At 50.8% G+C, this 14126-nt stretch overlaps 1 protein-coding gene across 5 annotated transcripts in view; it reads right to left on the bottom strand.

The window, feature by feature from the left end:
* Nucleotides 1–14126, bottom strand: part of MYO18A (myosin XVIIIA) — a gene marked incomplete at its 3' end in the record, with an annotated part of 181344 nt that overhangs the window by 93748 nt on the left and 73470 nt on the right. For all 5 annotated transcript variants that reach the window (XM_081337727.1, XM_081337728.1, XM_081337724.1 and 2 more), the window contains 8 exons: nt 13201–13288; nt 10795–10904; nt 9300–9476; nt 7837–8047; nt 6606–6748; nt 5773–5873; nt 4944–5007; nt 3319–3463 (listed from right to left, as the gene is read on the bottom strand). In XM_081337727.1, the coding sequence (XP_081193853.1) occupies nt 3319–3463; nt 4944–5007; nt 5773–5873; nt 6606–6748; nt 7837–8047; nt 9300–9476; nt 10795–10904; nt 13201–13288 (1039 nt within the window). The remainder of the gene's footprint in view (nt 1–3318; nt 3464–4943; nt 5008–5772; nt 5874–6605; nt 6749–7836; nt 8048–9299; nt 9477–10794; nt 10905–13200; nt 13289–14126) is intronic.

The raw sequence follows: 14126 nt of genomic DNA, 5'->3' as shown, positions 1-14126 counted from the left end.
GAATATCTTCCTTCCTCCCTCCCATTCACCTCCCTCCCTCTCCTTCCTTCCTATCCTCCCTCCTCTCCTTCCCTCTTTCTATCCTCCCTCCCTTTCTCCCTCCCTCCTTCCTTCTATCCTCCCTCCCTCCTTCCTCATATTTATGACGGTTGCAGCGTCCTGGGAGGGGGTCACGTGGTCCCCTTTTGCAACCTTCTCATCTCCCCTACAAGAAAGGGGATCGGCAAGGAAGGACCCCATTTCCAAGCGAGTGTGATGCTCGTGTAAACCAGGCCGAGCTTCGATTGCGGTGGCCGCCATCTTGACTGTTTCGGTCCGCACCTGGTGGAGACCCCTGTGAGGAAGGTGCCAAGATGCCAGGTGTGAGGAACCAACGGAACAAGGACAGACAGACATGCCAAGGCCTGAAAGCTCGATGGAAAGAAATGTGTGTGTGTGGGGGGGGGGGGAAACGGAGAGGTAAAAAAGGAGATGGGCGTTTGGGGATAAGGGAGAGCACGTTACCTTCTGAACTGCTGTCTGAATTGCGCAACGAACGGCATGCACCATGCAAACACAAAAAGAGTGTGTTAGAAGGCAACAACAACAACAACAACAAGGCTCCTGGAGAAAGATGGGGTGAGTTGGAAGACCCGCACATACAAAGCAAGCAGGACCTCGACACTCCCTTTGCAGAGATGTGCAAAATCTGGGGCATATTATCCCCACCCAGTCCTAGAGCCAACGCGGTAATGCAACGGAGGTATGGGTCTCACCCCACCCTCCCAAGATCCCTTAGCTCAGTGGCCCCCAATCTTTGGGGCACCAGGGACAGGTTTCGTGGAAAGAGGTGTTTTTCCGTGGACCGAATGGGACGTGGTTTTGCACGCTGCCTGCATCCGGTTGACTGGGGTGGGGGGTGGGGGTGTTCCACTTGTTTGTGCAAACTGGTTACTGGTATGCCGCAACCTGGTTGGGGACCCCTGCTTTAGCTAGAGAAGGCCAAGCCTTAGAGTTTCTCAACCGTAGCAATTTGAAGGTGGGTGGACTTCAAGTCCCAGAAAAAGTCTTTCCCCACCAGATTCCGCACTCAGGACCCCCGGGTCACAGGATCAAAATTTAAACGCTTGGCAACCGACTCGTTTACGAGGGTGGTTGCCGTGGTTTGGGATCGCCGTTTTTCACCCTGGCGACCGTTACATCCTCCCTCCGGTCCTGTGGTCGGAATTCAGACGCTTGGCAACCGACTCGCATTTACGACGGGGGCGGCGTCCCCGGGCCCGCGTGATCCAGTTTGGTGACCTTGTGACGAGTGAAGCCGACGGGGGAAGCCGGATTCGCTTAGCAGGCGCGTTACTAAGTTAACCACTGCAGTGATTCACTTAAGAGGTGTAGTAAGGCAGGTTGTGCTGGCAGTGCCTTACCCACAACTACATGCTCACACTCCCTACGTCACAAGGAACTCCGCGCACCAACCTTGGAGGCCAGCTGGTGGTTGAACAACAGGGTCTAGGAGCCCCAAACTTGCTTTTTCAGGAGTCAGCCGGACTTCCTTGTTTTTCCTTTGAAGACATTTCCCTTCTCATCCCCAGAAGCTTCTTCAGCTCTGACTGGATGGTGGGGAATGGGAGGATTTATACTCCTTGTAGAGAGCTGGTCATTTGCCTTCTTTTAGAGGGTCCTTGAGGCCATTTGAAAAGGCCTCTTCCTCCTTCTTCTTCCTCTTTCTTCCCCTTTCCCTTATCCTTCACCTCCTCTTCCTTTCCCCCCCTCCTCCTCCTCTCGTTCTTTCTCTCTTTTTCTTTCCTTTCTTTCTCTCTCTCTCTCTTTTTCTCTTCTCCTCCTTCTTTCCCTCCCATCTTCCTTCTCCTCTTCCTCTTCCATCCTTTTTTCTTCTTTCTTTCTTTCTTTCTTTCTTTCTTTCTTTCTTTCTTTCTTTCTTTCTTTCTTTCTTCTTTCTCTCTCTCTCTCTCTGTCTTTCTCTTTCTCCTTCTCCTTCTTTCCCTCCCATCTTCCTTCTCCTCTTCCTCTTCCATCCTTTTCCCAAAGGAGCTTTTTCATGGGGCAACTGGACTTCCTTGTTTTTCCTCTGAAGACGTTTCCCTTCCCATCCCAGAAGCTTCTTCAGTTCTGACTGGATGATGGGGAACAGAAGGATTTATACTCCTTGCAGAGGGCTGGTCGTTTGCCTCCTTTTAGAGAGTCGTTGAGGCCACTTGGAGGTTTGCCTGTGTCCTCAGGGTCACCTCAGAAGCACAGATGGGTGTGGAGCCTTCTTGGAACTGCTGCAAGGAACTTCCACACCCATTTGCCCCGCTCAGGGGACCCCGAAGACACAGGTCGACCTCCAGGTGGTCTCAACGACTCTCTAAAAGAAGGCAAAGTACCGGCTGTCTGCAAGGAGTATAAATCCTTCCATTCCATACATCCAATCGGAGCCGAGGAAGCTTCTGGGATGAGAAGCGAAACCTCTTCAAAGGAAAAACAAGAAAGTCCGGCTGCCTCCTGAAAAAGCACCTTTGGGATAGCGATGACCTGGAGGACGGAGAACCTCCATGGATAGGAGCCTCTAACCCTTCTGGCCCACAGCCCAAGTCACAGGGGGCGTTATGAGCGTCCCTCGGATCCCCTCAACGTAGGCCCTATCCAAGGGAATTCTCACCTCTGGAACAGAACCAATTTCCCTGTTGCCAAAACGGGCAGGACCCGAAGCCCGGCTGATGAGCAGCTGACCCCGTCCCTTCGGGAAAGGAGAGGTACAGGCAGTCCCCAGCTTACGGCCACAACTGGGCCCCAAATTTCCGCTGCTAAGCAAGGCAGCGGCTAACGTAACTGGGTGCCCCACTTTACGACCTTCCTGGCCACAGCAGTTAAGCGCATCGCTGTCGCTGCCAGGTCGGTCACCGGGCAGAGCCCCAAATTTACACCGCTAAGTAAGAAATGTGTTAAACTTGAGTCTTGCCCCATTTCGTGACCTTTCTTGGCCACGGGCGTTCAATGAATCGTTGAATTGTTCGGAGAGCGACACCGTCCTTGTCAAAGCGAGTCTGGCTTCTTCCCCACTGACTTTGCTCGCCGGAAGTTCGCAAAAGGGGACGCCGGGACACTGCGACCGTCGTAAATAGGAGCCGGTTGCCAAGTATCTGGATTTTGACCGGGCATGCCACCTCGGTCGTAAGTGTGAAACGCAGCCATCGGTCGTTTTGGGGTTTTTTTTCCAGCACCGTTGCAACTTGGAACAGTCACTAAACGAAGTCAAGGACTGCCTGCGCTTAAAAACGACCCCTTTTCTCACGAGGAAGCCACTCTGGGCCGAATGCCAAGCACCCCCCACTCTACCTTTGGTGGCTCCGGCTGCCCCCAGATGGCAAATGGCCCCCAGGATGAGCCAGAAGGCCTTCTGCTCCTCGCCGGAGATGCCCATCACCTTCATGGCCGCCTGCAGTCTGCTGAACTGCTGGGCTGCTTTCTGCTTCTCCTCCGGCTGCAGCCCAAGAGAGAAAAAAGAGGAAAAAGGAAATTAGGAAGGAGAGCAAGGCTGTTGTAAAACCCCAACATTGTCGTTTTTTTTTAATAGCACCACCCGCAAGAGGGTTACTCCCCCAGAGGAGGGTTTACGCTCGGGAGATCCTGTGCTGATCCTCTCCCGGCGGAGAGGGAAAATAAGGTAATTAAATTAATTAATTGAACTAAATTAATTAAAACTCCGTGTAAACCACGAAAAGACAGAGAGCCTCCTTGCTACCTCGACGGGCAGAGAATGGAATGGAATGGAATAGAAAATAGAAAATAGAAAATAACAGAACAGAACAGAACAGAACAGAACAGAATAGAATTTGGAATGGAATGGAATGGAATGGAATGGAATGGAATAGAATAGAATAGAATAGAATAGAATAGAATAGAATAGAATAGAATAGAATAGAATAGAATAGAATAGAATAGAATAGAATAGAATAGAATAGAATAGAATAGAATAGAATAGAATAGAATAGAATAGAATAGAATAGAATAGAATTATGGGATAGAATAGAATAGAATAGAATAGAATAGAATAGAATAGAATAGAATAGAATAGAATAGAATAGAATAGAATAGAATAGAATAGAATAGAATAGAATAGAATTATGGGATAGAATGGAATAGAATAGAATAGAATAGAATTTGGAATGGAATGGAATGGAATGGAATGGAATGGAATAGAATAGAATAGAATAGAATAGAATAGAATAGAATAGAATAGAATAGAATAGAATAGAATAGAATAGAATTATGGGATAGAATAGAATAGAATAGAATAGAATAGAATAGAATAGAATAGAATAGAATAGAATAGAATAGAATAGAATAGAATAGAATAGAATAGAATAGAATAGAAGCTGGAAGGGACCTTGGAGGTCTTCTAGTCCAGCCCCCTGCTCAAGCAGGAGAACCTACACCACCTCAGACAGGTGACTGTCCAGCCTCTTCTTAAACACTTTCAGTGATGGGAGCGCCCACGATTTCTGGTGGCAAGCTGTCCCACCGGTTGATTGTCCTCACTGTCAGGAGGAGGTTTCTCTCTTTTTGGTCAGTTTCCAACCATTCTTTCTCATCCTTCCCTCTGGTGCTTTGGAGAACAATCTGACCCCCTCTTCTTTGTTCCAGCATAGCGGCCATTTTGTGCCGTACTGGGCGAGGACGCGGCTTCAGCAGAAGAGGCCTCGTAGATCTTGGTCAAGAGGCAACCTTGGCACTTTTATGACTTGTGGACTTCAACTCCCAGAATTCCTGAGCCGGCATGGCTCAGCTTGGAAACTCCTTTTTTCCCCTCAGCATGGCTGGCTCAGGAATTCTGGGAGTTGAAGTCCACGAGTCATAAAAGAGCCAAGGTTGCCTACCCCTGGACTCAAGACCAACCCTAGGCCTCACCCTGCTCCTGAGAGGTCCGGGTGAAATGCCAGCCTCCCAACCAACCCGGGTACCTTGGACAGCGGCAGGATGCCAAAGACGTTGTTCTCGGCCAGGTGATTGAAGTGCAGCTCCGTCCTGCAAAGAGGAGGAAGAGGAGAGGAGGTCACGGCAAGCCACAGGTTGACCAGACATCCGGCCCTTTGGCTATCCCTGCCCTGCCCGCCTGGGCTGCTTTTACAGGGGGTCCTCGGCTTATAGACATTTGTTTAGCGACCGTTCGGCCTTACGAGGGCACTGGAAAAAGACGACTGACGGCCCCTTTCCACCCTTGCAGCATCCCCGTGGTCACGTGATCAAAATTCAGACGCATCTGCGACGGTCGAAGCATCCTGGGATCGCGTGACCCCCTTTTGCGACCGTCCTGACAACATTGAGGGGGAAGCCAGATTCGCTTTAACGACCGTGTGAGTCACTCAACGAGTGCAGGGACTAGCTTGACAATCGCTGGTCTAATGAAGAGAAGGCTTAAGAGTGAGATGGCGACAGGAAAGAGTGGTAAAATGGGGCAAAACGTGCTCAAAAAATGTCTTATCGGCAGAAATTTCTAGCTCAACGGCGGTCGTAAGTCGGGGACAACCTGTATGTTGAAGGCAACTGAGCTTTCCCCCCCACCCAATTTATCTATCTCTCTGCGTGCGAGCCTAGGCATCTTCCCAGCCACACTGAGTCGGCTTTCAGCAAAAGTCCCGGATTCTGGAAAATTAATTGCCCACCCCTGAGGTAGACCCCAGGAAAGGAACCCGTTGTTCCCATTCCTGCCAAGCTGGGACACTCTACTCGGTCTCCTGACTTTTGAGGCCCCCCCCAAATTCTAAGCCAAGACCTCGAGAGTCTCCTTACCGCAAGGCGTTGTCCGGACAGGCCAGGAGATAGTAGAAGACGTTGAAGGTGCCCTCGTTGGAGGGACGCTTGGCCACGCGGAGTTTCTCCAGCAGCATGGTCTGAAAAAAAGCAATGGAAAAAGTAGGTTTTTGGTGTGGGCACCCCTGGTGGGACCAGGAGCCTCTGATGGCGGCCCAGTTTGCTTTCTCCTCAGCCGTGGATGGTGGTGACTTGGGTTGACATGACGTGGATGTAGGAGATGCTGGTTCTGACCCCGGCAGCATTTCCAGACAAGACGGGTGGCTGCCAGTCAAGCTCGAAAAAGGTTTCAGAACCTTGCCCACATTAAGAGGGGTGGACTGCCACTCGCCCAATTCCCCATCCAGTCTGCTTTAAGAGGGGTGTCTGTCCCAAAGAAGGGGGGGGGGGTCAGTCAACTTCTTCTCCAAAGCCCCTGGAAGCAGGAGAAGAAGCAACGGATGGAAACTAGTCAAGGAGAAGCAACCTGGAATTAAGGAGGAATTTCCTGACAGTGAGGACAATTAACCAGTGGAACGACCTGCCTCCAGAAGCTGTGAATGCTCCAACACTGGAGGTTTTTAAGAAGAGACTGGACAGCCATTTGTCTGAAATGGTACAGGGTTTCCTGCCTGAGTAGGGGGTTGGACTAGAAGACCTCCAAGGTCCCTTCCAACTACTACTACTACTACTACTACTACTACTACTACTACTACTATTATTATTATTAATTATTATTATTATTATTGGGGCTCAGTGGTGGTCATAATGCAAGAGCTGCCTGTTCTGCAGTTCTCACTCCACAAGAACAGCTCCAGGAGCCCCGGGCTCACCTGCACAGAGGCCGAGGCCACCTGCCCGGCCTGGTCGAAGTCCAGCGAGATGATCTGGGAGAAGCGGCTGGCGTTGCTGTTCAGGCTTGTGCTGCTGTTCCCAAAGGCCTCCAGGATGGTGTACAGGGCCTGCCACTTCTCCACTGCCGGGGCAGAAGGCGGGCAAAACACGCAGCCTGGTTAGCCTCTGTGTGCCTGTGTTGTGTGTGTGTGTGTGTGCGCGTGCACAGGTCTGGCTCCAGCACAGAGTATGCTTCCGCCCTCGCTGGCCGTGGCGAGGGTCTAGAGCAGGGGTCCAATCTTGGTTACTTTTAAGAGTTAGGGACTTCGACTCCCAGAATTCCCCAGCCAGCATCCTTTAAGAGGGAAGGAGGGAGGGAGGAAGGAAGGAAAGACGAGAGGGAGGGAGGAAGGAAAGAAGAGGGAGGGATGGAGGGATGGAGAAGGAAGGAGGGAGGAAGAGAGTGGGAGGAAGGAAGAGAGTGGGAGGGAGGAAAGAAGGAAAGGGAGGGAGGGAGGGAGGGAGGGAGGGAGGGAGGGAGGGAAGGAAGGAAGGAGAAATAGAGAGGGAGAGAATAGAGAGGGAGAGAGAGAAAGGAGAGAGAGACGGAGAGAGGGAAAGAAAGAAAGAAAGAAAGAAAGAAAGAAAGAAAGAAAGAAAGAAAGAAAGAAAGAAAGAAAGAAAGAAAGAAAAGGAGAGAATAGAGAGGGATACAGAAAGGAGAGAGAGAGAGGGAGAGAGGGAGAGAAAGAAAGAAAGAAAGAAAGAAAGAGAGAGAGAGAGAGAATAGAGAGAGGAGAGAGAAAGAAAGAAAGAAAGAAAGAAAGAAAGAAAGAAAGAAAGAAAGAAAGAAAGAAAGAAAGAAAGAAAGGAAGGAAGGAAGGAAGGGAGAGAATAGAGAGAGAGAGAGAGAAAGGAGAGAGAGAGACGGAGAGAGGGAGAGAAAGAAAGAGAAAGAAAGAAAGAGAGAGAGAGAGAGAATAGAGAGAGGAGAGAGAAAGAAAGAAAGAAAGAAAGAAAGAAAGAAAGAAAGAAAGAAAGAAAGAAAGAAAGAAAGAAAGAAAGAAAGAAAGAAAGAAAGAAAGAAAGAAGAAAGGAAGGAAGGAAGGAAGGAAAGAAGGAAGGAAGGAAGGAAGGAAGGACACCCACCCGTTCTCTGTCCAGTTCCTCTGTGTGTGTGTGTGTGTGTGTATGTGTGTGTGTGTGTGTGTGTGTGTGTGTGAGACCCACCTGAGAAGACCCTGCCGGGGCTGCCGGCGATGGTGGCCAGGTACTGGACCAGGTGCTGGGCGCTGGTGGTCTTGCCGCTGCCGCTGCTGCCCAGGAAGAGCAAGGCCTGGTCCTGCCGGCTCATCAGCATGGCCCGGTAGGCGGCCTGGGCCAGGGCGTAGACGTGCGGGGAGCTCTCCTCCTTCCGGCACCCCTTGAACATGTGCATCACCTGCAGGAAGCAACCGGGGCAGGTCCTCCAGTTACGACCCTTCATTTAGTGACCGTCCAAAGCTACAACGCCACCCAGAAAAGCCCACTCGGGACCGTTCTTCACACTTGCAACCGTTGCAACATTCCCCCGTGGGTCACGGGATCAAAATCTGGACGCTTGGCCACTGATTCGTATTTATGACGGCCGCAGTGTGCCCAGCGGCCTCACGTGACCCCCCCCTTCTACGCCCTACACACAAGCAAAGCCAATGGGAGGAAGCCAGATTAGTAACAACCGGGTTACTCATTTAACAACTGCAGGGGTTCACTTAACAAGAGGGGGGGGCGAGAAAGGTCCTAAAATGGGGCCAAAAACTCCCTTAACACCTCTCTCACTTAGCGATGGAAATACGGCACTCGGTTGTGATCGTAAGCTGAGGACTGCTGGGGTTGCGTCCTTCTGGGGCCACCCTATATACCAGGGGTCTTCCAACTTGGCCCTTTTAGGACTTGTGGACTTCAACTCCCAGAATTCCTCAGCCAGGATGCTTTAAGACAGGGGTCTTCCCACTTGGCCCTTTTAGGACTTGTGGACTTCAACTCCCAGAATTCCTCAGCCAGGATGCTTTAAGACAGGGGTCTTCCCACTTGGCCCTTTTAGGACTTGTGGACTTCAACTCCCAGAATTCCTCAGCCAGGATGCTTTAAGACAGGGGTCTTCCCACTTGGCCCTTTGATGACTTGTGGACTTCAACTCCCAGAATTCCTCAGCCAGGATGCTTTAAGACAGGGGTCTTCCAACCTGGCCCTTTTAGGACTTGGGGACTTCAACTCCCAGAATTCCTCAGCCAGGATGCTTTAAAACAGGGGTCTTCCAACCTGGCCCTTTTAGGACTTGTGGACTTCAACTCCCAGAATTCCTCAGCCAGGATGCTTTAAGACAGAGGTCTTCCAATTTGGCCCTTTGATGACTTGTAGACTTCAACTCCCAGAATTCCTCAGCCAGGATGCTTTAAGACAGAGGTCTTCCAACTTGGCCCTTTTAGGACTAGCGGACTTCAACTCCCAGAATTCCTCAGCCAGCATGCCTGGCTGAGGAATTCTGGGAGTCGAAGTCCACAAGTCATCAAAGGGCCAAGTTGGAAGACCCCTGCTTGAGGACTTCAACTCCCAGAATTCCTCAGTCATGCATGCCTGGCTGAGGAATTCTGAGAGTTGAAGTCCACAAGCCATCAAAGGGCCAAGTTGGACGACGCCGGATATACACCCACCTTCTCGGAGTAGATGGATGGAGAGCTGAGCGGGTTGATGACCACCAGGTTGGGGCCGGCGTAGGTGTGGATGAGGTTCCCGCCATAGCGCTGACGAAGTGTGTGCAAGGCGCTGGACTCATTGAGGTAGACCAGGTTAGCCAGGTCCTCCAATCGGTCGTAGGATGGAGGATTCGCCTGATCAAAGAAGAGATTCGGAAGAAAAAAAAGAAAAGTTAGTTTGGACTGGACCAGGCACAGCCGTTGCCGCAGGATAATAAAACCATAGGGCTGGAAGGGGTTTCAAGAGGTCTTCTAGTCCCAACCTATTCCCAAGGCAGGAGACCCTACACCCCATTCGGGGCAAATTGTTGCCCAATCTTGAAAGCCTCCTATGACGGAGCACCCGCAACTTCTAGTGGCAGGTGGTTCCACTGATTAATTGTCCTCGCCGTCAGGAAATTCCTCCTTAGTTCCAGCTTGGATCTCCCTCTAACTTCAACACCCAGAATTCCTCAGCCAGCATGTGTTTAAGATAGGTGGACTCAGAATCATAGAGATGGAAGGGACCTTGGAGGTCTTCGAGTCCAACCCCCTGCTCAGGCAGGAAACCTTATACTATCTCAGACATGCAACTGTCTAGCCTCTTCTTAAAAACCTCCAGTGTTGGAGCACCCACGACTTCTGGTGACAAGCTGTTCCACTGGTTAATTATAATAATAATAATATATAAAGTTGGAAGGGACCTTGGAGGTCATCTAGTCCAACCCCCAGCTCAGGCAGGAAACCCTATACCATTCCAGACAAGTGGCTGTCCAGTGTCTTCTTAAAAACCTTCCAGTGTTGGAGCCTTCACAGCTTCTGGAGGCAAGGAGTTCCACTGGTTAATTTTTCTCACTGTCAGGAAGTTTCTCCTTAGCTCTAGGTTGCTTCTCTCCTTGATTAGTTACCATCCATGGCTTCTTGTCCTGCCTTCAGGGGCTTTGCAGCATAGGTGGACCCCCTTCTTCTTTGGGGCAGCCCCTCAAATACTGCAACGCTGCTGCTGTCGCCCTTCTCTTCATTAAACTAGACCCACCCAACTCCTGCAACCGTTCTTCGTATGACTTATCCTCCGGTCCCCTCAAATCTTCGTTGTCTTTCTTCTCTGCACTCTTTCTAGAGTCTCAGCATCTTCTTTTACATCATGGTGACCACTGTCAGAAATTTCCTCCTTAGTTCCAGGTTGCTTCTCTCCTTGACTAGTTTCTATCCGTTCCTTCTTGTCCTGCTTTCAGGTGCTTTGGAGAATAGCTTGACTCCCTCTTCTTTGGGGCAGCCCCTGAGATACTGGAAGACTGCTATCCTGTCCCCCCTCGTCCTTCTTTTCATTAAACTGGACAGACCCAATTCCAGCAACCGTTCCTGATATGTTTTAGCCTTCCAGTCGCCTAATCATATTCGTTGCTCTGCTCGGCGCTCTTTCTAGCGTCTCAGCATCCCTTTTGGGACCCCCGGCCCACCTTCCCCCTCCTACCTTTTCAATGTCATCTTCGTCCACTTCCAGAACGGCCCCATCGTAGTCCAGTTTCACTTTGACCTTCCCCTCCGGTAAGGCGCCGGCAGCGTCCGACTTTAGCTGGCTTGCTGGGAATAAGAGAAGGGGACATGAATTCCCACTGGTCAAGCCAGACAGACCCTCCCCCAGATAAGCCCACCCACCTCTGGCTCACCAACGGGGCTCTGCTGCCACCTACTGGCCCAAACACACACAGACACAGACACAGAGACAGAGATAGGCACACACACACAGACAGACACCCGTACGCAAAACTAGCACCACATCCTAAAGCAGAGGTCTTCCAACATGGCCCTTTTAGGACTTGCGGACTTCAACTCCCAGAATTCCTCAGCCAGGATGCTTTAAGACAGGGGTCTTCCAACGTGGCCCTTTTAGGACTGGTGGACTTCAACTCCCAGAATTCCTCAGCCAGGATGCTTTAAGACAGGGAGGGGTCTTCCAACGTGGCCCTTTTAGGACTGGCGGACTTCAACTCCCAGAATTCCTCAGCCAGGATGCTTTAAGACAGGCTGCGTGCCTGGCTGAGGAATTCTGGGAGTTGAAGTCCATAAGTCATAAAAAGGGCCACGTTGGAAGACCCCTGTCCTAAAGCAACAAAAAGTCAGACGCAGAAAAAGAAAAAGTCGAACCCCTCTTTCTGTGCTTCCAATTTTTTAAACAACTTTTAAAAGTCTGCCTTGGTTTTCACGGTTGCAAAATATAATTGTTTAATGAAATTAATTACTCCAGGGAGTAATTCCTCGACTTAACAATGAAAACCGAGGTTTCTGCTGCTCTGTGAAGAAATGGGATAAGTCAGCTTTGCCCCACGTTACGGCTTTTCTTGACGCCGTTGTGAAGCGTTGTTAAATGAGTCACACAGCTGCAAAGTGAATCTTGCTTCCCCCGTCGACTTTTGCTGGTCGGAAGGTCGCAAAAGAGGATCGGCACACACACACACACACACACACACACACACACACACACACACACACACCCCGGACGCTGCGACCGTCATGTGAGTTAGTTGCCAAACATCCCAATTCTGATCCCGTGATCAGAGGCTGCGACGGTTGTTAAGTGTGACAAATGGTCCCAAGTCACATTGTTTCACTGCTGTTGAATGGTCACTAAGTGAATTGTTGTAAGGGGAAGTAATAATAATAATAATAATAAAGTTGGAAGGGACCTTGGAGGTCATCTAGCCCAACCCCTGCTCAGGTAGGAAAGAGGATTATCTGTATTTTAAAAAAAAAGATTTGGGGCACCCTTAATTCCACAGGGAGATAACAATTTTTTTTAAATTTAGATGACAATAAAGACAGTCCTTGACTTACAAAGTTCACTTACTGACCATTTAAAGCCAGCTATGACAGCTTTTCATACTCAACGACCGTCGCAACACCCCCCGTGGTCACGGGAACAAAACGTGGCAACTGACTCACACGAGAGTTGCAGGGCCAGGTGATCCCCTTTTGTGACCTTCCGACAAGCGAAGTCAAGGGGGAAGCCAGGGTCACTTAACAACCACGTGACTAATTTAAGACCTGCAGGGATTCACTTAAGGACTGTGTCAAGAAAGGTCATCAAAGGGGGAAAAATTCACGTAATAAACGTCTCACGTAGCAAACAGACATTTTGGGCTCCACTGTGGTCGTAAGTCGAAGACTGCCTGTATTTGTAGCTCAGGGTTCAACGGAGAGGAGGAGGAGGAGGAGGAGGAGGAGGAGGAGGAGGAGGAGGAAGACAACTGTGTGGTCCTTGGTGCTCTCTGACCTGGGTGGTTTTCCTTGCAGACGTTTCATGACCCAGCTAGGGAACATCATCAGTGCTAGAAGGGGGGAGGAGGAGGAGGAGGAGGAGGAGGAGGAGGAGGAGGAGGAGGAGGAGGAAATGGACTGTGGGGTCCCTGGTGCTCTCTGTTTGGTGGTTTTCCTGCAGACATTTCATGACCCAGCTTGGGAACATTATCAGTGCTAGAAGGGAGGAGGAGGAGGAGGAGGAGGGCGGCTGTGGGGTCCTTGGTGCTCTCTGAGCTGGGTGGTTTTCCTGCAGACGTTTCATGACCCAACTAGGGAACATCATCCGTCAGTGCCGAAGACCACCAAGCTGTGGAAGCACCAAGGACCCCAAATAACTCCAATTTTCACCGGGCTGATTCCCCCTCCCCCACCCTCCCTCTGACCCACAGGATCATTTCCAGATGTTTCAAAGGCCGTCTGTCCTGTCACCGCAGGGTGGAAACTAACCCGCCCGGCTCACCTTCCAAAGCTCTGTAACCCCACCAAAAATGCAAACAAGAAGTTATGTGGCGCTAGGTGCGCCCAGGGGGCTCCCCAAAGACAGCCCCCCTCCCCCGCTCTCTCGGGGCCCCTCACTCACCCAGCGAGAAGCCATCTTTGTGAACCAGCCACACCTTCTCCGTCTCGTACCAGGCCTCCTCGGCGGCGATTTGCTCCTCCGTCTTGGCCTGTCGTTGCGGGTTGGGGAACAGAGGGGGAGATGTTACCGGCGCACCCTTCGCGGAAAGTCCCCGACTTGCAACATTCCGTTTAGTGACCGCTCAAAGTTACAGCGGCGCTGAAAAACGTGACTTGGGACCCGTTTTTTTTTCCCAGTTACGACTGTCGCAGCCTCCTCGTGGGTCGCGCCATTAAAATTCAGACGCTTGGCCACTGACTCGTATTTACAACAGTTACGGTGCGCCCGGGGGTTTCACGGCATCCCTTTTGCGGCCTTCCGACAAGCAAAGTCAAGGGGGGAAGCTGGATTCGCTTAACGACCGGGTGACTGACTTATCGACGGGGGTGACTTGCTTAGCAATGGGGTCGTAACGCGGGGCCAAGCTCACTGAAATGTCCCACTTACCAGGAGAAATGTTGGGCTGAAATGCGGTCGTTAAGTCGAGGACTACCTGTGCTTTGACAATAAAGACACCGCAGGGCACCAATCCCTTCTCGGTGTCACAACGGTGCATGACTGCTCTCTTTCTCTGGTCCCACTTTACACACTCTTTCCATCAGTCCACCCTCCGCTTGTCATTTAGTGGATTAACACAATCACACAAACACACACACACACACACACACACACACAAAAGGGAGTTTGACAATGAGGCCGACAGCCTTTTGGTTGGCGTGGTTCTTCTTCACCTTTCCAAAGAGGTTATCCAGAACTGGGAGGAGGGGGGGAGGGAAGCATGCAGCATGCATTGCCCATCCTCCCGAGACAGGCAGGCAGCCACCGGTGCATGGACACTACATGCAAACTGTCAAGGTAATGATTTAGAAGCTAACCATCTGATGTAA

Source organism: Vipera berus (genome assembly GCF_964194415.1).
Source record: "Vipera berus genome assembly, chromosome: 1".
In the NCBI taxonomy this organism is placed as follows: Eukaryota; Metazoa; Chordata; class Lepidosauria; order Squamata; family Viperidae; genus Vipera; species Vipera berus.
Note: the sequence above shows the minus strand (reverse complement) of the source record. Positions and strands in the feature narration are given on the sequence as shown.